Source organism: Suricata suricatta, chromosome 4 (genome assembly GCF_006229205.1).
Source record: "Suricata suricatta isolate VVHF042 chromosome 4, meerkat_22Aug2017_6uvM2_HiC, whole genome shotgun sequence".
Lineage (NCBI taxonomy): Eukaryota > Metazoa > Chordata > Mammalia > Carnivora > Herpestidae > Suricata > Suricata suricatta.
Genome location: NC_043703.1, coordinates 129,467,436 through 129,489,935, shown reverse-complemented (window position 1 = coordinate 129,489,935; position 22,500 = coordinate 129,467,436). Strand labels below are relative to the sequence as shown.

The 22,500-nt window shown below is 40.0% G+C and overlaps 1 protein-coding gene across 2 annotated transcripts in view; it reads right to left on the bottom strand.

Annotated features, from left to right (window-relative positions):
• ANAPC1 (anaphase promoting complex subunit 1) overlaps positions 1 to 9,661 on the bottom strand; it is an 85,787-nt gene extending 76,126 nt beyond the window's left edge. Inside the window, exons 1-8 of one of the 2 annotated variants that reach the window (XM_029937818.1) lie at positions 9,407 to 9,661; positions 8,665 to 8,782; positions 7,434 to 7,670; positions 5,312 to 5,473; positions 3,250 to 3,301; positions 2,925 to 3,025; positions 2,276 to 2,358; positions 715 to 788 (exon numbers count right to left, since the gene is read on the bottom strand). In XM_029937818.1, coding sequence (XP_029793678.1) covers positions 715 to 788; positions 2,276 to 2,358; positions 2,925 to 3,025; positions 3,250 to 3,301; positions 5,312 to 5,473; positions 7,434 to 7,646 — 685 coding nt within the window. In that variant the 5' untranslated portion in view covers positions 7,647 to 7,670; positions 8,665 to 8,782; positions 9,407 to 9,661. The remainder of the gene's footprint in view (positions 1 to 714; positions 789 to 2,275; positions 2,359 to 2,924; positions 3,026 to 3,249; positions 3,302 to 5,311; positions 5,474 to 7,433; positions 7,671 to 8,664; positions 8,783 to 9,406) is intronic. The other variant, XM_029937817.1, reaches the window with a different exon arrangement.
• Between the last annotated feature and the right edge of the window lie 12,839 nt (positions 9,662 to 22,500).

The following is a 22,500-nucleotide window of genomic DNA, read 5'->3' as shown; positions in this document are numbered from 1 at the left end:
TGGCCACATTTAAATTTTTAAAACAAGCATCTAGAAAATACCTGTAAGAAGTATTAAAATTTCTGCATTTCAGCCAATTATTTCATTATGCACAAAGAAATTGAATCGTTAAAGTTTATATAGTACAGGCATAAGAACCTATAACTTTTTCTTCAACAACAAAAAACAATTTAGGTTTATCAAAATATTATTTATTTACTTATTAATTACTTAGGAACAGAGTCCAGATCCATCTACAGGTAGATTAGCTAGTATATCAATATTCCTGGCTACAGGTCCTATTTTTAATAAAAGAATAACTGTTAAAAGACTGAATACCAAGATCTTGCTTTAATATAAATTTAATAATAAAAATGTTTAAACTCTTTCTATAAAACAAGCCCAATTTTCTTTTTTTTAATTGTTTTAATGTTTACTTATTTTTGAGAGACAGACAGAGCATGAGCAGAGGGAGGGGCAGAGAGAGAGAGAGACACAGAATCTGAAGCAGGCTCCAGGCTCTGAGCTGTCAGCACAGAGCCCAACACGAAGCCCAAACTCACGAACCGCGTTATCATGACCCCAGCTGAAGTCGGCCGCTTAACCAACTGAGCCACCCAGGCCCCCATAACAAACCCAATTTTCATAAAGCTCTTTAGTTTCCTCCCTTCCCCCAAACTAAAAGAAAAAAAAAAAAAACAGCTTATGTGAAAGAATTTATAAAAATACACTTACTTCCAGATTTACAAATGAGTGGGGTTATTTCATCTAGTGGATGCAGCATGCTGAACATAGTGGGTAAAGGCTCCCTGTAATAAACAAATAACAAATTAATCACCAACACAAAATTATTCCATTTGTATGCAAATTTGACACTTCGTTTGCAATACAAATTACCTTCTCCAGATTACACAACTAGAAACTATCACCTCAAAAATGCAACCCTCTAAATTTTTTACATACTAATTTTCACAATAGCTTCTATTTCCTTCCTAGAAATCTCTCCTCTTATATATGGTAATTCTACACACACATGGAAATCAATACAGCCCAGGGAATATCCATAAACAACAGGCATCACATTACAGAACTAATAGAGTAATGAATAAACATAAGGCACTTTTCCCCCCATACTATTTTATTGTCAAATTGTTTTCCATACAACACCCAGTGCTCTTCCCCTCAAGTGCCCACCACCATCACCACCACCTCTTTTCCCCCCTCCCCCCTCCCCCTCAACCCTCAGTTCATTCTCAGCATTCAATAGTCTCTCAAGTTTTGCATCCCTCTCTCTCCCCAACTCTCTCTCCCTCCTCCGCTCCCCCTGGTTCTCCATTAGGTCTCTCCTGTTTTCCTGCTAGACCTATGAGTAAGGCACTCTTTTTTTAACCTCTCTTAGTGGCAGTGTGTCTTTAAGAAAGAAATTTAGTGTTCTATATCCATTTACAAAGAAGTACACTGGAAAAAAAAAAGGACAGAAAACTTCAAATGAATAAAAAGGCTGCATTGTTTTAAGGAGTGACTTAAAAAAGGGGGGAAAAAACGTCTTCTATCTAAACACAGCAAGATTAAAATCTTTAAACAATTTTTTAAAAACTGCCAACAAACATTAAAAAACAGGGTGGAAGCCCGGGTGGCTCCATCGGGTTAGCATCCAACTTCCGCTCAGTTCATGATCTCAGTTTTTGGGTTCAAACCCCATGTCAGGCTCTGTGCTATAAGAATTAAGGCTGACAGCAGAGCCTGCTTCAGATCCTCTCTCTCTCAAAAATAAACATTTATAAATAAATACATACTATGTACATACAGTGTCTTCTACTTGCACCAGGCTGTGGCAGGTAGTGTATGCTCCTGCCTTTCAGTAAGCTCACAATTTACTAGTGAGACAAGGTAAAGACGCTACTAATAAGCACCTGTCATTTACTATGCACCTAAAATGTTCTAAGTCCTACTTCAAAGATTACATACATTAGCTCAATCGTCGCAAAAATCCTAAGAGTAAATGATCGTACTTCTGTAACAGATAAGGAAACCAAAACTAAGAAAGCTCTAATGACTTGCTCAAAGTAACACAATGAAAAAATGACAGCACTAAGAACAGAGTCTTCTTATCCATAGTATGTGGTTGTTTAATTTTACTATGGGGTGAGGTGGGTGGGAGGAAGCCAAAGATAGTTCAGTGCCAAGTCAGAAATTATGGAAATTATCATCATCCCAAACTTCTAGGTGAAAAATTTGGCCTCAAAACATCAAAAAAGCCCGAAAAATAATACACTGAACTGAGTAAACTGAATACCTGGGTGGACCTGGAGGTACCTCATGTGTAGAACTGCTTCGTTCAAACAATAATCCATATTTGGTGGGCCAAACATTTGCAACCTAACAGGTAAAAGGATAGGAAAATACAGAAGTAAAAGAAACTACTCTCTGTAACATGTGCTTAGGAAACCACAGAACATTAGAATTTCCTCCAATTTAATTCCTGCTTCACCAAACAATGTGATCATTAACTATATTTTTTTAAAGTCCAAGACAAAATCAAATGTAAGCAAGAGCTCAAAAATTCCTGTCACTGGCTAATACTAGTACCAAAATGACAATGTGATAAAATTTTAACAATAGCACTAGGTATGAAAAAGATGGTGAGAAACAGGAGACTACTATTGCTCATTGCTTTAATATTCCAAAATGACTTCTTTTTAAAATTTAAACTGAAAAAAAATCTGTCAGAAAAAAAAACCTATAATTCAATTTTCTTCATTAAATTACTTTTTATGCAAAGGATGGAAAAATGGTGATTAAAGCTATTAAAATTTGGTGACTTTATATGAATAAAAAGCACATTCTTGATTACTACAAGATGTAAGAATAGCAATAATTCTAAAACCAATTAATTCAAGAATATTCTCCAACAAAATACAAAAATAGTGAAACACTCAATTTACCTGAAAAGGTAAAGAAGCTATGTAGTCCTTTCCTTCTACGCTATGCATGTTAATACATGAGCTTTGCAATATACATATGCATTTTTCTACTTCATCACTACCTGAAAAGAAAGGGTACAACAAGATTTATTCATTAAAAAAAAAAAAATCCCAACAATCAGAAACTGCAATTCCCAATAGCACAAATTCTTTAATGTGCCATAGAAAAATGCTTAGGCTGGACCACTATTATTAGTGACTACATATTTTGAACCAAAAAAAAAACAAAAAACAAACAACCAGATAAACATTTAAAAATGAAATAAAATTTCAAAAAGAAACTTACTGTAGGCCTTCTCAGATTTATCCTGTGATATAATGAAGTCACACCACAATGCCTAAAATCGAAACAAAATACTCACCTGAGAAAACTGTATCTAAATGATAACCTATTCACTAATGGCATCTAACAGCAATGACACCTACATCATACCCATCCCTCCTCATCAGCTTAATGTACACACCACGGGAACAAAAAAGAAGATAAAATTAGACTAATCTATGATAGATATTACAAGGAAAGACAAACTATGTTTGTGACTAAATTTTAAGAAAACAGAAGGGAAGACAAAAATCCAAAAAACCTCCTGGACAGAAGCCCTGCAGCAAAAGTCAACTCAAATAATGGCTCACCTTGTATTACAGGTATATCACATTAGTACAGCTTACTATACAAAGCTAAAGAGTGATCAGAAGAGTGCAAACTTGCCAAGCTATTTTATAATCTCCAGACTTACATAATGATCTCATCATTCTTAGACCGTCCTAGACGCACTTTAGAAAAAAATCTTTAGGGGCGCCTGAGTGGCTCAGTTGGCTAAGTGTCCAACTTCAGCTCAGGTCATGATCTCACGGTTCGTGGGTTCGAGCCCAGTGTCGGGCTCTGTCCTGACAGCTCAGAGCCTAGAGCCTGCTTCAGATTCTGTGTTTCCCTCTCTCTCTGCCCCTCTCTGCTCTCACTCTGTCTCTCAAAAATAAATAACAAACATTAAAAATTTTTTTTAAAAAAAGAAAAAATCTTTAGAAAAATTAGTATTTTTCTTAAAGGCCCTGCTTACAAAATACAAACTAGGAAAAGCCATTAGGCTTCAACCAGCATGTTTAACAATCACTTATTGAAATTGTTTAACGACATTTTGTAGGTTTTTGTAATTATAGTAAGATTTATGTAACATACAATTTACCACTTTAACCATCTTAAGTGTACAAATTCAGTGGCATTTAACACATTGTTATACAACCTTATCACTATCCATTTCTGGAACTTTTTCATCATCCTAATCAGAAACTGCACCCATTCAACACTGACTCCCCATTTCTCCCTCCTCCCTGCCCACGGTAACCTTTATACTACTGTCTCTATGAATTTGCCCATTCTAAGTGCCTCATGAAACTGGAATCACACAGGATTTGTCCTTTTGTGTCTGCCTTACTATACTTCCAACGTTTTCAAGGTTCAGCCGTGTTGTGGTATCAGAATTTCCTGCATTTTTAAGGCTGAATAATAACTCTCTGTATGTATATACCACACATTGCTTCTCTAGTCATCTGTTTTCGGACACCTGGGCTGGTTCTACCTCCTGGCTACTGTGAAGGGCACTGCTGTGAATATTGGTTTACACGTTATCAGTTTGAGTCCCTGCTTCCAATTCTTTTTAATTAAATTATTTATTTTGAGAGAGAGAGAGAAAGAGACCCAAGCAGGGTCTGCACTGTCAGCACAGAGTCTAACACAGGGCTTGAACCCACACAACATGAGATGACCTGTAATTCCACCATTCCCTTTTTTATTTATTCACTGGCATTTTATAAATATGGGTTTTCCTTGATTAACTGGAGATGAACTGCATGCCTTCCAAAAAGACAGGGCAAATGTTTAATTCTTTCCTTTTTATTAATCTTTTTCATTAACAATTTCAGAAGAGAATTAGTTTTAATAGCCATGGACAATGATAGTGACCTAGGGATTTCTTTTCCCTTACTCTTTTAGTATTACTATGAGCACAATTTTTTTTTATTCAATATTCTGCAATCAATTATAGTCATGTGTTAAAATATTTTTGTACCCTGAACGTCTTATGTTTACTTACAATAAGTCAAATTATTCAAGGATAATGTTTAAAGAGTATCATTAAACTGACAAAAGATAGTATAAAAAAGGTGATGATATAAAAAACAAATAAAATTTTTACTTTCCTATCATTATCTTCACTACATGTTAAAATATACATCCAGCTGCTGGGATCATTATGCTATGTTTTTATCATTTCTGTTAAATTTTAAGACAAAAGTTTGTTGTTGTTGTTGTTGTTGAAGTGTTAAATAATCAACCAAATGCTAAAACTCACCTGTTGAACAGGACTGTCAACTGTAAACGCTTTATAAACAGCCAATGCCTGGCTTTTACTTCCTTTGCTCCAGATCACCATATTTCCAGCCACGTAGAGTTCCTCATCATAATCCACTTCTTCTCCAATTTCACTGACACCTTTCCTTAACTGCCAGCTTTCCTTAAAAATTAGCACATGTAAGACAGGTTAAAGCACTCTCTTTCTCAATTGTATGGGTCAATACTTATTAAATCAGTCATCCAAATAGAAGTCTCCTATACTCTCTCTGCCTGTGAGCAAGACAAAATCCAAACTCAACTCTTAGAAGCTTTGATGCCATCAATTAACATAGTGGGTGTGTTTATCTTACAGAATTTTGTGAACAAGAATTTACTCAAAAACTCTATTAACTGCCTTATACTACTGTATCATTCTGCCAAAAATATAAACAAAAATTACACCTTATCTATAGGTCCAAAAATGAAACCAACATATCAGAACACTAAAAAGCTATATGAAGCACATGCAGGGGTGATGGAAGGGAGGAATGTAGTACACATGGAATCACTGGTGGAGTTCACGCACAATGCAGATTTCCCAGTTTCACAACTACATACACACTCACCTTCCTCCCCTTGTCCTACCTATCAAAATGAACGGGAGCGAGAAAGGTTTGGATTTCTAAATACATAAGCCTACTTCCCTGAGATTTTGTTACCCCAAAGGGATAAGAAAATGAAATAAGGCAGGAAAGACTGATTTTCTGACATACACTTGCATCTCATTCCCCTATTAAGAATTACTACTCTACCTACTTGTATGGCATTTGTTTCCTCTAGAAATGCTCAGTCTTGGGGCACATGGGTGGCTCAGTCAGTTGAGCATCTAACCCTGGATTTCACCTCGGGTTGCGATCCCAGGGTCACGGGATCTAGCCCCGTGTCAGGCTCCACACTGGACGTGCAGCCTGCCTAAGATTCTCTCCCTCTCTGGGGGGCGCCTGGGTGGCTCAGTTGGTCGACCGTCCAACTTTAGCTCAGGTCATGATCTCACAGTTCATGAGCTCAAGCCCCATGCTGGGCTCTGTGTTGAGAAAGCGGAGTCTGAAGCCTGCTTCAGATTCTGTGTCTCCCTTTCTCTCAGCCCCTCCCCCACTCACACTCTGTCTCCCTCTCAAAAATAAATAAACATTAAAAATAAAAAAAAAAAATTGGGGCGCCTGGGTGGCTCAGTCGGTTAAGCCTCCGACTTCGGCTCAGGTCAGATCTCACGTTCGTGGGTACAAGCCCTGTGTCAGGCTCTGTGCTGACAGCTAGCTCAGAGCCTGGAGCCTGCTTCCATGTCTGTGTCTCCTTCTCTCTCTCTGCCCCTCCCCCTCTCATGCTCTGTCTCTCTCTGTATCAAAAAATAAATAAAACATTAAAAAAATTTTTTTTTAATTTAAAAAAAAAAGATTCTTTCCCTCCCTCTGCCTCTCTCCCCAACTCAAGCTCTCTCTCTTTCTCTAAAATTTAATTTAATTTAATTTAAAAAAAAAAGAGAGAGAGAAGAAACATCCAGGTCTTTTGCGGCAGGGACCATGTCTAACTCTACCAACTACTCATCAAGTAACATGAAATCTGGTCTCCACATACTAAGTAAAGAGAAAGAAGTTCAAAATATACTATACTTAGGTCTGGTGGCTCAGTTGGTTGAGTATTTGACTCTTGATTTCAGCTCAGGTCATGATCTCATGGTTTGTGAGTTCAAGTCCCACATCAGGCATCAGGCTCCACACAGCACACGATTTCCACTAGGGATTCTCTCTTTCTCCCTCTCCTCTGTCCCTCCCCTGCTCGTAGGCACACTCTCCCAAAATAAATAAATAAACTTTATAAAAAATAAAATAAAATAGACCATAACCATACTACTGAAGTTGACTCTCATTATGAAATTATGAGTTATACATGTCTAAATAAACAGCTATGACACCATAATACAATAATGTCAATACTCTAGCCTTGACTCTAATTACCAAATCAGAATCTCTGCCCTACAAGTAGCATCATATTCATTCCTCAGTTGCATCTGAGTAACCTTAAATTATAAGTAGATCACATCACTCTATGTTTCAAAAATATTAAGGGAAACTTAATGGAACCTTCTGTTTCTCGTGGATTGTAACCTCCTGAAGGGATCCCACCAAGCCAGCAGCACCATCAGAAGACCATAACTCAGAGGCTGGCTGCAGCTGGCGAAGCTGAAGGTTCAAAGCATTAGGGTGGTGCTTGCAGTGGTCTCGACCAAAAGGAACAAATTCCTGCAAATCCCCGGCTGCAATCATCGTTGCCCTTTCTTCATAGAAGTTCGACATGGGTTCCAAATATCAACATTATTTCTGCATGAATTCAAACACATTCTGGTCAGCTTCTAGAGTCAAAACCAGAATAGAAAGATCATAAAAAGTAAACAGAAGAGTCACTAATCCTTAGATGAGTGTCAAATAATCCTATCATATTGTAGACGTACAAGCAATCATAATATCAAAGGTCATTGCATATTCCACGGAAGGCATACCTAAAGGATCACTAGCATATCGGAAGGAAACAAACAAAAAAAAACATGTTACTTCTAACTCACCAGAAGCTGAACTACAGCTTTTAGTAGACCAATCTACAAAAGACCTAATAAACTATCAAATTAAATATCATCAGCAGTTATGACACGACAATTCACTTAATTTTCACGCCAATTTTTGGTCAAACCAGAACCAAGGCATGAATAACCCTGGTCATGAAACAGTCATGCTTGTAGCAAATTTAAGAGTGCTAGCTTTTAATTAACACAATCTATTACAGTACAATTCATTACTGCAAAAATGTAGGTTAGCTGTAGATGGAAAAATGCTCCTTTACCTCCAAAACACTGCTCCATACAGTAACTGACAACTAATATAATTCTGATACTCTATAAGGTGGCATATCAGGTGCCTGCCAGTTCTGTCTCTGAGACAACACCTATATTAGAAATAGGTTTTGTGGCATCACATTTAAACTGCAATCTTCAAACACAGAAATCAAAACAAACGTGATATCAGCACTATAGATTAACCGTTAGCATCTGAAAAGCACTCACGATTAGGAGTGTAATTAAATTTGACACAGATTTCTCATATGAGGTTTTTCTGGTATCAGTAGTTTTCTTTGCTACACTATCTCAAAGCCTCTGCAGTTCCTATGCAGCAGAGGTGCAAAGCTATTTTGCTGTGAATCAACATTATTCCTGAGATAACTGAATGTCACAATCATGGCATTTATTTCTTCCTGCTAAAATTCAGGATTGAGAACACTTGAACTTAGGACATAACTAATAGAGTGCCTTAGAAAACTTACAAGAAAACAACAAAACTCAGCTGGTCTTCCTATTTCCTAGTCAACAGGATAGCCAGCATTAAACTTGTGACTTTGTCCAGCTTCAATTGTGCAATTTCAAAATGTCATTCTATTAAATCTTCAAGAAAATTACATGATTACTTTAACAGTACATCTTTTTGTACGATTAAAACAACATATTTAATATTTTTATAGTACCCCACATTTTTACGTGTTTACTCATTAGGGCAACAAAGAATGCTACAAATAAAAGTACTATATTACATTAATAAGCTATAAATCAAGATACCAGCATTGTTTACTAGGAACAAAAACTACCCTGCCAAAGGGAACCACAAAACTGCCTTAAGAGGAGACCCAAATGCACAGGAAACGCATCCTGCGTAGAGTCTCCGCAAAAAGGCACAGCTTCCTCGGCCTCCTTGGGGTTAGGTGAAACCAACAAGCTAATCCGCTGGGCCTCAGAAAATCCTGTCCGAGAAGCAAGGAGCCGTATAGAAGCTGCGGTCCACATGGGACACCGCGTCCAGCTCAGGAAGGAAGTCAGCGAGGAGTGGAGCGGGGAGGTGCACCCCGGAAAGCCCAGCCCGAAGGCCGAGGACCCCGTGGCGCAAACGCGCGCTTAGGGCCTGCCCTTGGGGTCCCGGGTCTCCGGTCACCGGACACAGGTCAACCTTGGGACGAGTGCGAGGGTCACAGGACATGTGGTGAATCACCGGACGCTGCGAGCCCGAGCCCGCACCTGTGTAACTCGGGACGCGTCAGGCGCGGCGAGCCCCGGCTGCTCCCCGGAGGCGCGGGGGCCGAGGGGGCCCGAGGGCAGCGGAGGGCTCGGTCACGGTGACTCCTCGGCCGCTGCAACTTCTCATTCCCTCTCCCTCCCCTATTCCGGAGGAAGAATGGGCAGCAGTTACGGACGCGACTGCGAACGACGAGCAGGCGTGTAGGGAAGCCACTCAGGCGAGATGTTCAAATGGACGCTTCCATCTTTGCTTTCCCGTCCTGCCTCGCGCAGGGGCGGGGCGGGGCGGGGCTTTGCGGGAGGCGCGCGGCGGTACTTTGGTTCCAGCGCCTGCGCAGTTGCGAGAAGAAAGGCTTTGCGTGGTGTTTCAGCCTGTTTCTGCTAGGGAGGCGAAGGTGTCCAAATCTCGAATGCCTCTGCTGGTACCTGTGTAGTGATGGGCCTCTCCTGGCGTCCAGATCTTCTCCAGGTCATATCATTACAAACTTGAACTGCTCTTAACTCTGAATTAGGAGATATTTTGGCTAGTTTCACGCCAATCTCCAGACCCCCAAATGGGAGGTATCCTACTTCTGGCTTCGGGCAGAAAGGGACATGCTGATTTTCTCACTTTGCCACTGCACTTTAACTTTTTGGGAGTCTCGGACCTTTGAAAACCTGAAGAAAGTTATGAAAGCCCAGACAAAAACATAGCGTGCAATTTCTGAGACTCTCTTCCCGATGAGATTCATAGAGCCAGGTTAAGAACCCCATTTTTATACCTTCCTCTCTTGGATTCAACTGTACAATACCACACTTACAGAAACTAGAAAAACTTTCTTGAGCTCTAATCTCCCATTGCATGATATCTTTAGGTTAAAAGTATTGATAGGCTCCTATTGCCTAAAAAACAAAGTTCAAGTACTTTATCCAGAAATGTAAAGTTGGCTGAAACTTGATGTGCACTAGGGATTCCGGAAACACATTTTGCATTTCTCAGACCTGGTATCTTGATTCATTCTCTTATATTTATTTAGAATGTAAGCCTTCAGGATTTGGCTCAAATGCCTTTTCTCAGAAGCCAACACAAAAGAGGCTGCTGAGGACTGAATGTTTGTGTCCTGCCAAAATTCATACGTTTAAACCTAATGTCCTACAATATGGTATTAGGAAAGGGGACTTTTAGGAGGTACCTAGATCATAAGGTTAGATCCCTCCCCTGCCACCAAGTGGGGACACAGCAAAAGACAGTTATCAATGAAACAGACAGCAGGTGTCACCAGACACTGAATCTGCCAGTGCCTTGATCTCAGACATCCCAGGCTACAGACTGTGAGAAATAAATGTTTGTTGTTTATAAAGCCAGGCAATTTGTGGTATTTTTGCGATGGCAGCCCAAATAGACTAAGACAGAGACTCTCTTCGAAGTTTGAGCAGACCTGCCTTTCACTGTGGTCATTTGCGTGAAAACAAAATATCCCCAGACTTCCCTGGCCTGATACAGGGAGCAAATTTTGATCAAGTCAAATTGGCCAGTAGGAGCAAGTCAGGAAGGAGCCACACAAATAAATTCCCTCTTCCCCTTCCTCAAGTAGACTCTGTAAGGCATAGTTTCTCTGCATCACCTGTCAGGACATGTGTGTGGCTGAGTGGGCCACCTGCCAAGCAGACTACTGATGTTTAGACAGCCTGTTGTGAAACAGCATCCATGCAGTACTTCTTAGCCTTCTCTGTCCCTTCCTGTCATTCTCTCCAGCTTGGAGGAAAGCATCAGAACACATCCCACTTGCCTCTGGCTCTGTCTTTTAGGGAACATGAGCAGCACAATCCATAAAAGAGTTCCTTATGCTGCTAAATATCCAGTCTGTAAAATAAGTCACCGAAAGGTTTCACTCAGCTCCTCCTCCTAGGTGTTCCCTTGCTGTTGGCAGATTCTCTCAAGACGCTTCTCTGTGGCCTCGGCTGATGATATCCTCTGTGAGGACACCAAGATCAATGTGGACATTTTCTCTCTAGTACTCCCAAAGACCATCCTTGCTCAGGTGCCAGAAGGGGGCTGTGTTCCCTGCAGAGCGACAGAGATGTCATTCTGCCCCCTCCCCCACCCCTGGCAACACTCCAGTGTCAATGACAGCATGGCTTGGACTCATGGTCTGACAAAATCTCCTAAGAAAGCAAATCTAACCTCTGCACACGGGGGTCCAAACCACAAATCCAGGTGTTGTAGAGAATGGTCATCTCCTTTTACCTCCATCATCCTCCCATTTTCTTCCAGCCTTTGAAGCATCCACTTGACTCAGAAGGCAGAAGCCCTAGTGTAGACTCCTACAGGCAACCAACTCACCACACTCCTGCCATGTTGTCACAACAAGCATGGATTACCTGGAGGGCTCCTGAGATTGCATTTTGGATACAGATATAGATATGCCCAGTATTATAAAGTAGACCTCTTCTGTGGCTGTACTTACCCAGTAATTAGCAAAACTTCCCGTATATAGTTGGCATGATGAAAAGATTGAATAAAATCCCCATTTCTCACCCTTAATCTATTTGTGACAAAATATGCAAGTCTCTGCATTAGTAGCTATTGCTACATAACAATATTACTACAAAATATATGGGTTAAAATAACACATATTTATTATGTCACAGTTTCTGTGAGTCAGAAGTCCAGGCCTAGATGGGTCTTCCACTTGGGATCTCACAAGGCTGTAATAAAGGTGTTGCTTGGAGTATGGTCTCATCCAAGGCTCTACTGGGGATAGTTTTGCTTCCAGGTTCACTCAGAATTCAGTGTCTTATAGTTCCAGGACTAATGGCTTCAGCATTCTGCTGGCTGTCAGCAAGAGGCTATCCTCAGTAAGTAGGGCCACTCACAGTCCCTTGACACATGGGGTTCCCCAATATCACCAAAGCATGCAGGCCAAGAAGGCAAAAGCATTTACTAGCAAGAAGTCACAACCTTAGATAATCGATCACAAAAGTGACATCTAATCATCTTTAAGGGTTAGAAGGAATCACACTAAGGAGTGGGAGAGGATTACATAAGAAAGCAGAGATCACCAAAGGCCTTCTCAGAAGCAGCCCAGTACAGTCTCCAATCTCTGTCCGGTAAGTATAAGACCTTAGACTACCCATTTTGGCTGAGAATGAAATGTATGCCAGGTTCTCCCTCTCTTCTGAGCCCTTACGGTGGCCTCCCCTCTGCCCTTCCTTTCTGGGCCTGCAGAGGGCCCTATATCTGCATCTCTACCAGGCCTGCTCTGGGCCCACAGCTGACCCCATCTCACTCTATAGTTCCCCACAACCTCATAGTCTCAGAAACTACAAAAGGACTTTGGTTAAAGCCAGGTTTTCTGTGTTGTAACTATTGCAGAGGAGACACAGGAAAAGCAAGCTGCTTCTCAAACACCTGAAATCATACTTGATTTTTATACAGATGAAGAAGGACCCAGAAAGTCGGGGGACAGTTACCAGTTCACTAATGTGGCTAAGTGAATAACAAGAAATACAGTTAATGAACTATCACGTAATGTTTTCTGAATGTATCCAGTTTTTCAATACATGGTTCACAAACTTGAAGATAATCCAAGCATAGGCCTGAGGACTTATATTTGAAGTACAGATCGATCATCTCAATATTCCCAGAACTGAGGTTTCCCAGGACACAAGGGTTTCAGCTTTAAAACCAGACATCCCATGCCAGCTGAGACTACTGGTCACCCTAATTTGAAATGACAAAAGATAGGCTTTATACACATGTGAGGAAACCCTTACCTTCTGGGAACTTGGGTTTGGGAACAATTCAGGGAAATGAACCCCACAGCACATAAAACACAACGTCTTCTCCATTTTAAAACGTATAGCTAGCCTGGCTAGTCCAACTCAAATCTCACAATGTTGTATTTGCAAAAACCAATTTCAAGATCAGGGACAATTCTCAGCAATGCACTGAACAAACAAGAAGCCTAAAAGTCTAGGAAATCAGGGATTTTATTCATTTAATCAAAGCTTGATCCATCTTAAAGAGAAAGCTCATATTTCAAATCTAAATTTTTTTTATCAAACAGAAGGTTTGCAATATTTTGATTCCACAATTCAAATACTACATTTTCAAATAATAACCCATTTTCCTCAAGAAAAACACAACAATTTTAGAGAACTGTAATTAGAGATTAAGTTGAGAATAGGTATGGTCACTGGGATGACTCAGGTGATTAAGCATCTGACTTCAGCTCAGATCATGGTCTCACAATTCGTGGGTTTGTGGGTTCGTGGGTTCATGCCCTCACCCCCGGTCAGGCTCTGTGCTGACAGCTTTGGGCTCTGTGCTGACAGCTCAGAGCTTAGAGCTTGCTTCAGATTCTGTGTCTCCCTCTATCTCTCCCCCTTCCCCACTCTCTCTCTTCTCTCTCTTTATCTCTTAAAGATTAACATTAAAAAAAATTGAGAGTAGGTGGCAGGTGGAAACTAAGTCATAAAAGATTGGGTTCAACCATCATTTTTTGTTTCAAAGGCAACTCAGGTTTGATTAGTACATTTTATATCAAGCCCTTCCTTCCCAATTCTGATTTTAACTAGCAATACTTTACTATTTTATGCCTCTGGGTCTCTTTGCTATTACTATAATTGCTAAATTAGTAGGCCACAAACCTTGAAATGGTGACAGTGAATATGTTATTGTATGGTACTGAATGGGGACCTTGAATACAAATAGCAACAAGCCATCTGTGGATGGGATGACACCCCCAATAACGTAACAAGCAACAGTTAAGGTAGTGCTTTCGAAAATCCCTCTATGATAAGGGTATTCTTAGCCATTGTTCATGCCTAACTGATCTCAAGTATGGTGACTTTACCAAGTGAGGGTGAGTAGTTGAGATTAGTAGAGAAGGAACCATATGCTGAGAAAGAAGAACTATAGGGCTAAATTCTCACTTGCCTCCTTAATAGGTTTCAGGGGTAATATAGTATTTACATTTCCACCTCTACAAAAAAAAAAAATGCTTTCTGATTTCCAAAGGTAAATGTGTGTTCTCCGTCATTCTCTGTAGCCTTTTTTTTTTAATGTTTATTTTATTTTTGAGAGAGAGAGAGTGGGGGGGAGGGACAGAGAGAAGGGGACAGAGGATCTAAAGCAGGCTCTGTGCTGGCAGCAGAGAGCCCCATGTGGGGCTTGAACCCACAAACCATGAGATCATGACCCAAGCCGAAGTCAGACACATAACCAGCTGAACCGCCCAGGTGCCCCTTCTGTAGCGTTTCAAGAACTCTGAGGGGCCTGTGGTTTAACTCTATCTGCTTGTCACAGTTCCATGAATGCTGGTAGAAGCCAGAAAACCACTGGGTCAAAGATTAAGGATAATTTCTTACTTAGAGCAGCAGCAGCACCAGAGTATCCGCATTATTGTGACTGTGCCTTGAGCCCCAATTTCCACCGAGTAATGTGAAGAAGGTCAGATGACATCTACATACACATTGGGTTGCATCAGAAGGAAGGCACAGTGAGGTTAGGGAAAACTTTAGCAATGGGCAGAAAGAATGTTTGCTCTTTGCTCAAAAGGAGACATGATCTCTGTCTTCAAAGGCTGTAACAAACCCGCCCTTTGCTCCAGAGACTACCTCTATCTCCCAGGGTTTCCTAACAAAGGAACAAGGTCAGGCTGCCCCCTTGTAAGATAAGCAGAACTGTCTCCCAGCATGGCTAAGTGTAACTCTCTCCAATATCAGTTTCTTCCTTATCAATAAATTGTATACGGAATCTGGGTCGCCTGATGGCCTGGTCAGTTAAGCATCCGACTCTTAATTGTGGCTCAAGTCATGATCTCACAGTCATGGGATCAAGCCCCACTTGGGGCTCTGTGCCAGGCTTTGTGCTGAGGAGCCTGCTTGAGGTTTTCTCTCCCCCACTCACCCTGCCCTCCCTCTTTCTCTCTCTCAAAAAAAAAAAAAAAACCCAAACACACACAATCTAATTTCACAATGGTTTCATATTAGTCACTTCTCACTGCCTAACAATGTGACAACAAACCTAGTGTAGTGGCCATCTACATTATTATCTCACAGTCTCTGTAGTCAGAAGTCTGAGTGTGGTTTAAGTGACTCCTCTGATTAGGATTGACCATCAAGATTTGACCAAGATTGTGGTCTCATCCCAGATTCTACTAGGGAAGGATATGCTATCACTTTCACTAGGGTTGCTGGCAGAATTCAGTTGCGTATGGTTGTAGGATTGAGAGATTCAGTTTCTTGCTGGCTGTGGGTTGGAGATGTCCTCAGCTCTAAGAGGCCTTACCACATGGGGTTCCCCAACATGGCCACTTGGTCCCTCAAAGCCAGCAAGGGAGAAAATAAACAGTTCCAGCAAAAATGGGCACTAGAGTCTATAAGAATCACATAATCATGTATATCTTGTAACATATGACTTATTCTCTTGGTTCGTGTCTTCAGATGTGTTTATAGAGGGGGTGGGGCTGGCTGTTGGCTACTTCAGATCGTTTATCTGACAGAGTGAAATTCAAATGATGAGTCAACAGTGCAAAGACGAGGTGTGAGGATGAAGAGCTTTCTGGGAAGAAGGAACAGAAAATGGAAAATGTAGCTATACCCACAGACAGAAAAAATTACCATACCATTATAACATTGTAGTTTATTTGTTTCTGCGTCTATTTTCTCCAGCACCCAGTGAGCTGTACAATTTATCTCAGAATCATCATTACCTATTACACAGTAGACAGCAAATTTGTTTAATAAATGGATGGACTTATTCATTTAGGAATTATTTTATTACGCTCCCATGTACTTGAGAGATACAAAATGGCTATGTGGGGATACCTGGGTGGCTCAGTCAGTTAAGCATCTGACTTTGGCTCAGGTCATAATTTCACGGCTCATTGGTTCAACCCCAAGTTGGGCTCTGTGTTAACAGCTCAGAGGCTGGAGCCTGTTTTGGATTCTGTGTCTCCCTCTCTCTCTGCCTCTTCCCACTTGCACTCTGTCTTGCAAAAATAAATAAACATCAAAAAAAAATTTTAGAAGAAACAAAATGGTTATGAAAGGCTGTGCCATCAATGAACTCGCAGGTGTGGGGAGCAGAGTTACAAACAATTATCAGTAGAAGGTAGTCAGTGCTATTGGTGCTACTACAGCATTGGAAGAAAGAATTGAGTCTCAGGCTATAAGAGAGGGATTTAGGGAAATTATGTAAAGGCAAGGACATTGGCACTGAGTCTTGAAGGATACTTAAATTAGTTGGGGGACATAAGTAGAAAAAAGCATTTTGGGTTTTTTTTTAATTTTTTTAAATGTTTATTTATTTTTTGAGAGACAGAGATGGAGTATGAGAGAGGGAGACACAGAATCCAAAGCAGGCTCCAGGCTCTGAGCTGTCAGCTTAACCTCTGCTTACCCAACTGAGCCACCCAGGTGCCCTTGGAAAAAGCATTTTAGCCAAAGGAATCAACTTGAGGGGTGCCTGGGTGGCTCAGTCGGTTGAGCCTCTGACTTCGGCTCGGGTCAGATCTCACGTTCGTGGGTTCGAGCCCCGCGTCAGGCTCTGTGCTGCCAGCTAGCTCAGAGCCTGGAGCCTGCTTCCAGTTCTGTGTCTCCTTCTCTCTTTGCCCCTCCCCCTCTCATGCTCTATGTCTTCTCTGTCAAAAACAAAATAAAACATTAAGAAAAAATTTTTAATAAAAGGAATCAACTTGAGCAAAGGCTTGGAAATGACAAAGTGTATGGCTGGTTTGTAAAAGCCAAAGGTTAGGAGGAGAGAAATAAACCAGGAATCTGTGCAGGAGGAGGAAAGCTCCAGGCTGCTTATTCAAGAAGTCTCCATAGATCACACCAAAAGAACAAGGAAGCTCACTCTAAGGTATGCCCCTAGCCTGATGGGATAGTCTGAAATAATGATTATAACAGTGTAAAACACATAAGATATGTAAAAATGTGTGCATCTGTAATAATTCTAAACAAACAAAACCTTACCAGTTGACACTGGAGATTGGCTAGTGTGTCAACTCACTTCTCTGAAATTTGGTAGTGTAAGAATCCAGCATTTATCCGGTCCTCCCTCTGTGATCTCTGTGTTTCGGAAGAATTAATGGGTGGGTGAGAGAAAGTTCTTTATATAGAAGAATCCCAGGTAATAAAAAGAATTCCTAAAAGTATTAGAAATTCACCATTCTAGGATAAAAAACTTAAGAGAGAAACCAAAATACAATGTGAGAACTTTGTAAGTTTAATTCTATTCATTTTTTTTAACATTTATTTATGTTTGAGAGAGAGAGTGAGCGGGGGAGGGGCAGACAGAGAGTGGGACAGAGGATCCTAAGTGGGCTCTGTGCTGATGGGAGAGAACTCATAAATGCTGAGATCATGACCTGAGCCAAAGTCACTTGCTTAACCAACTGAGCCACCCAGACGCCCTGAAGATTTTTTTTTATCTTCTTGATCTTTTGACCCCAACAAACCAACTATTAAGTGACATCTGGGATTTGACCAGGGAAATTTGAATATGTACTGAGTATTAGATGATTTGAAAGAATTATTTACTTTGTTAGATGTGATAATGGTGATTAAGCTTAAAAAATTCTATCAGTTTAATGCAGATTAAGGGTAAAGTAATAGTCTGGGACTTGTTTTAAAGTACTCAAGCAAGAAGTGGGGGAGGAGATAGATGAAACCAGGTTGGCAAAATGTTGATGCTAACGAGAATTCTTTTTATCTTAAATTTTTAAATGTTTATTCATTTTTGAGAGAGAGGAGACAGAGAGTGAGCGGGGGAGGGGCAGAGAGAGAGGGACACACAGAATCCCAAGCAGGCTCCAGGCTCTGAGCCGTCAGCACAGAGCCCTATGTGGGCCTCAGACTTAACTGTGAGATCATGACCTGAGCCAAAGTCAGACGCTTAACGGAGTGAGCCACCCAGGCATCCGATAATAGCAGATTCTTTTTTTTTTATTTTTTAAAAATGTTTTTTATTTATTTTTGAGAGACAGAGTGCAAACAGAGGAGGGTCAGAGAGAGGGAGAAACAGAATCTGAAGCAGGCTGCAGGCTCCAGGCTCTAAGCTAGCTGTCAGCACAGAGCCTGACACGGGGCTCGAACTCACAAACCATGAGATCATGACCTGAGCAGAAGCCAGACACTTAACCAACTGAGCCACCCAGGTGCCCCCGATAATAGCAGATTCTTAATGATGGGTACATAATTATTAAAAGTGGAATCACTCTTGCCGATGTTTAATATTTTCCATAATAGTTTTAAAAACCAAAATAAATAAATAAACAAATGCTACCTTTTCAAAGGAAACTTCTCTGACGACCCTATCTAAACTTGATACCCCAAGTCCTCCTCTGTGATCCAGTTTACTCCTTTTATAAAACTTTTCTCAAACTTTTAAACTGTTCTTCTTAAAAATGTATTTCCTGTCTAGACTATAAACTCCACCTCATTTATGACAGTGGAACAGCACCTACCATTCAGCCTGGTACATAAAGGATGAGCAATATGTATTTTTTAAGTGAATGAGTGAATGAATGAATAACAAAAGCAAATTTTGGTGCCGGTGGGAGTAATGAGCATTGCTGGGCACTGTCAGTGAGAGTGTAAACATGCATGTCTTCCAAGGGGAAGACAGAAAGGGGAGCAGACAGAAATTGACTAGACTCTTTGTATCACAGTGGGGAAATGGAAACAACCTACATGTTCAACAATAGGGGACTTCTATGTAAAATTAACATGAAATAGAGTCCTCTTTCCCAAAGTGGCACTTAAATACAACAAAGGATTTTTGTTTTAACCTAGAAACTTAGGAGGTTTGGGTACATGGGAAAAGACAATAGCTCCCATATTTTGTAAGCTATAAAGCAGCAGAGTGATTAAGTCATTTAAGAAAACTAAATATTGGGGCGCCTGGGTGGCTCAGTCAGTTAAGCCTCTGACTTCAGCTCAGGTCAGATCTCACGTTCGTGGGTTCAAGCCCTGCATCAGGCTTTGTTCTGACAGCTAGCTCAAAGCCTGGAGCCTGCTTCCGGTTCTGTGTCTCCTTCTCTCTCTCTGCCCCTCCCCTCTCATGCTCTGTCTCTCTCTGTATCAAAAAATAAATAAAACATTTAAAAAATTTTATAAAAAAAAGAAAACTAAATATTACCAATGGGGGAAAGGTAAGAATTAAGCCAAATTATACCATAAAACCTCAAAAGTCTCAGGAATTGGTGGCATCAGATACCTCTAGATGTGGGTGTGAACACAGAGATGACAGAGTGAGAAGGATAGGTTGAGGATCCATTTTTTTGTCCTTTTCTACTCTGATTGTGGCCTTGGCCATCTGACTTACATTGGCCAAAGGGACAGTAGTGACGTGAACACATTAAAAAAAAAAAAAGGAAAGGAAAACCATTGAGGTGATAGATGTGTTAATTAACTTCATGGAAAGAATCCTTTCACAATGTATATATATATCAAATCATCATGTTGTACACTTTAAATATATTACATCTGTAGTTGTCAATTCTGCCTCTCAATAGAGCTGAAAAAAAAAGAGAGTGAGTTATAGGAGAAAGGATAAACACCCAGATCCATTAGGCAGGTAAGTTGAGAAACAGATACATACAAAAGAGGCAATTGATTTTTTTTTGACAATTGATATTTTTAAATCAACTTTTTGAAACAGTTTAACAGAGAAATTGCAAAACTATTCAGAGTTCCCATAGTTCCCACACACAGTTTTCTTTATTATTAATATTTTACATGTATAAAATGCAAGATGGGTACATTTATTAAAATTGATAAACCAATATCAGTACATTATTAATATAAAACCATGCTTTATTCAAATTTCATTAGTTTGTACCTGAAGTCCTTTTTCTGTTAAAGAATCCAATTCAGGATACACTGTGTTTCCTTAAGCTTCTTTTGTTGTTCTTAAAAACCTTCATAGTTTTGAGGAATGCTGGTCAGGCATTTTGCAGCATATTCTGTACCTGGAATTTTTCTGATATTTTTCTTCTGATTAGACTGGGGATATGGATGTGAGGGAAGAAGCTTATAGAGATAAAGTCCCCTTTCCTCCCATCATGTGTATACCAAGCACATGACTTATCTTTAGCTGTGGTCACCTGGCTAAGGTAGTGTTTGTAACTTACCTACTTTATAGACTTTAAAACTACTGTTCCCCCTTTTCATATTGTACCCTTTGGAAGGAAGACAATATGCGCAACACTCATTTAAGGAATGAAGCCAATTGATTTCTTTTTTTAACAAAGTTGCAAAACCATTCAACAGAGGAAAGATAGTTTTCTTGACAGTTAGTACTGGAAGAATTAGATATCCATATGCAAGAAGGAAGGAAGGAAGGAAGGAAGGAAGGAAGGAAGGAAGGAAGGAAGGAAGGAAGAAAGAAGGAAAGAAAGAAAGAAAGAAAGAAAGAAAGAAAGAAAGAAAGAAAGAAAGAAAGACAGACAAACAGAAAGAAAGAAAGAAAGAAAGAAAGAAAGAAAGAAAGAAAGAAGAAAGAAAGAAAGAAAGAAAGAAAGAAAGAAAGAAAGAAAGAAAGAAAGAAGAGAGGGAGGAAGAAAGAAAGAAAAAAGGAAGAGAGGAAGAGAGGAACTTGATCCATACCTCATACTACTCAAAATGGATCAAAGACATAGATGTAAGAGTTAAACGATAAAACATTTAGAAGAAAGTAACCTAGGTGTATATTTTTGTGACCTTGGGCTAGACAATGATTTCTTAGATATGGCACCAAAAGCTCAAGGAATAAAAAAAAAACCCACAGCAAATTTGACTTCATAAAAATTTTATGATTTTGTGTTTCAAAGGACACTATCAAGAAAGTGCAGGGGTGCCTGGGTGGCTCAGTCAGTTAAGCATCTGTCTTCGGATCAAGTCATGGTCTTATGGTTCATAGGTTCAGGTCCTGCATCAGGCTCTGTGCTGACAGCTCTGAGCCTGGAGCGTGCTTCGGATTCTGTGTCTCTCTCTTTTTCTGTCCCTCCCCTGCTCATGCTCTGTCTCTCTCAGTCTCTCAAAAATAAATAAATGGTAAAAAATTTTTGAAAAAAAAGAAAGTTCAATGACAAGCCATAGAATGGTAAGAAATGTTTGAAGTCGTATATCCGTATTTATTATCTAGGATTTACAAAGAACTCTTACAACTCAAAACAAAAAGATGACCCAGTTTAAACCTGGGCAAAGGGTTTGCATAGTTATTTCTCCAAAGACGATTAACAAATGGGCCAAAAAAAAAAATGGACATGAAAAGATGAGCAGTGTCATTAGTCATCAGGGAAAAGCAAATTAAAACCACAGTGAGATACCACTTCACACCCACTAGGATGGCTGTAATCCAAAAGTTGTACAGTAACAAATGTTGATGGGAACGTGGAAATATTGGAATCCTCCCCCATTGCTGGTGGGAATGCAAAATGGTGCAGTCACTTGGTAAAATAGTCTGACAGATCATCAAAAAACTTAAATCTAGAGCTACCAGATGACCCAGCAATTGTACTTCTAGGTATATACCCACTAGAACTGAAAACATATGTTTACACAAACACTTCTACGTGACTGTCTGTAGCAGCATAATGCATAATAGCCAAGAGGTAGACGTAACCCAAATGCCTTCAACTGAGGACTGGACGAACAAAATGTGTTATATGCCTACAATGGGATATTATTCAGCTATAAAAGGGAATGAAGTATTGTTATGTGCTACAACATGATTGAACCTTGAAAATATTATGTCTACTAGAAGAGTGCAGTTACAAAAGGCCACATATTTTATAACTCCATTTATATGAAATGCCTGGAATAGACCAGTCTATATAGACAGAAGTAAATTAGTGATTGTGGGGAGCTGGAGGTTGGGGTAGAGGGTAGGGATGGGGGGACAGAAAATAACATCTAATAGATATGGGGTTTCTTTGTGAGGTGATGAAATGCTCTAAAATAATGATACTGATTGCACAAGTCTGTGAATATAGAAAAACTCCTGAATTATATACTTTGAAAGAGTGAATCTTAGGCTATGTGAATTATATCTGAATAAAGCTGTTCCTTAAAGTTCTTAGATAAGACACCAAAAGCATAATCCAAAAAAGAACAAAAACAAT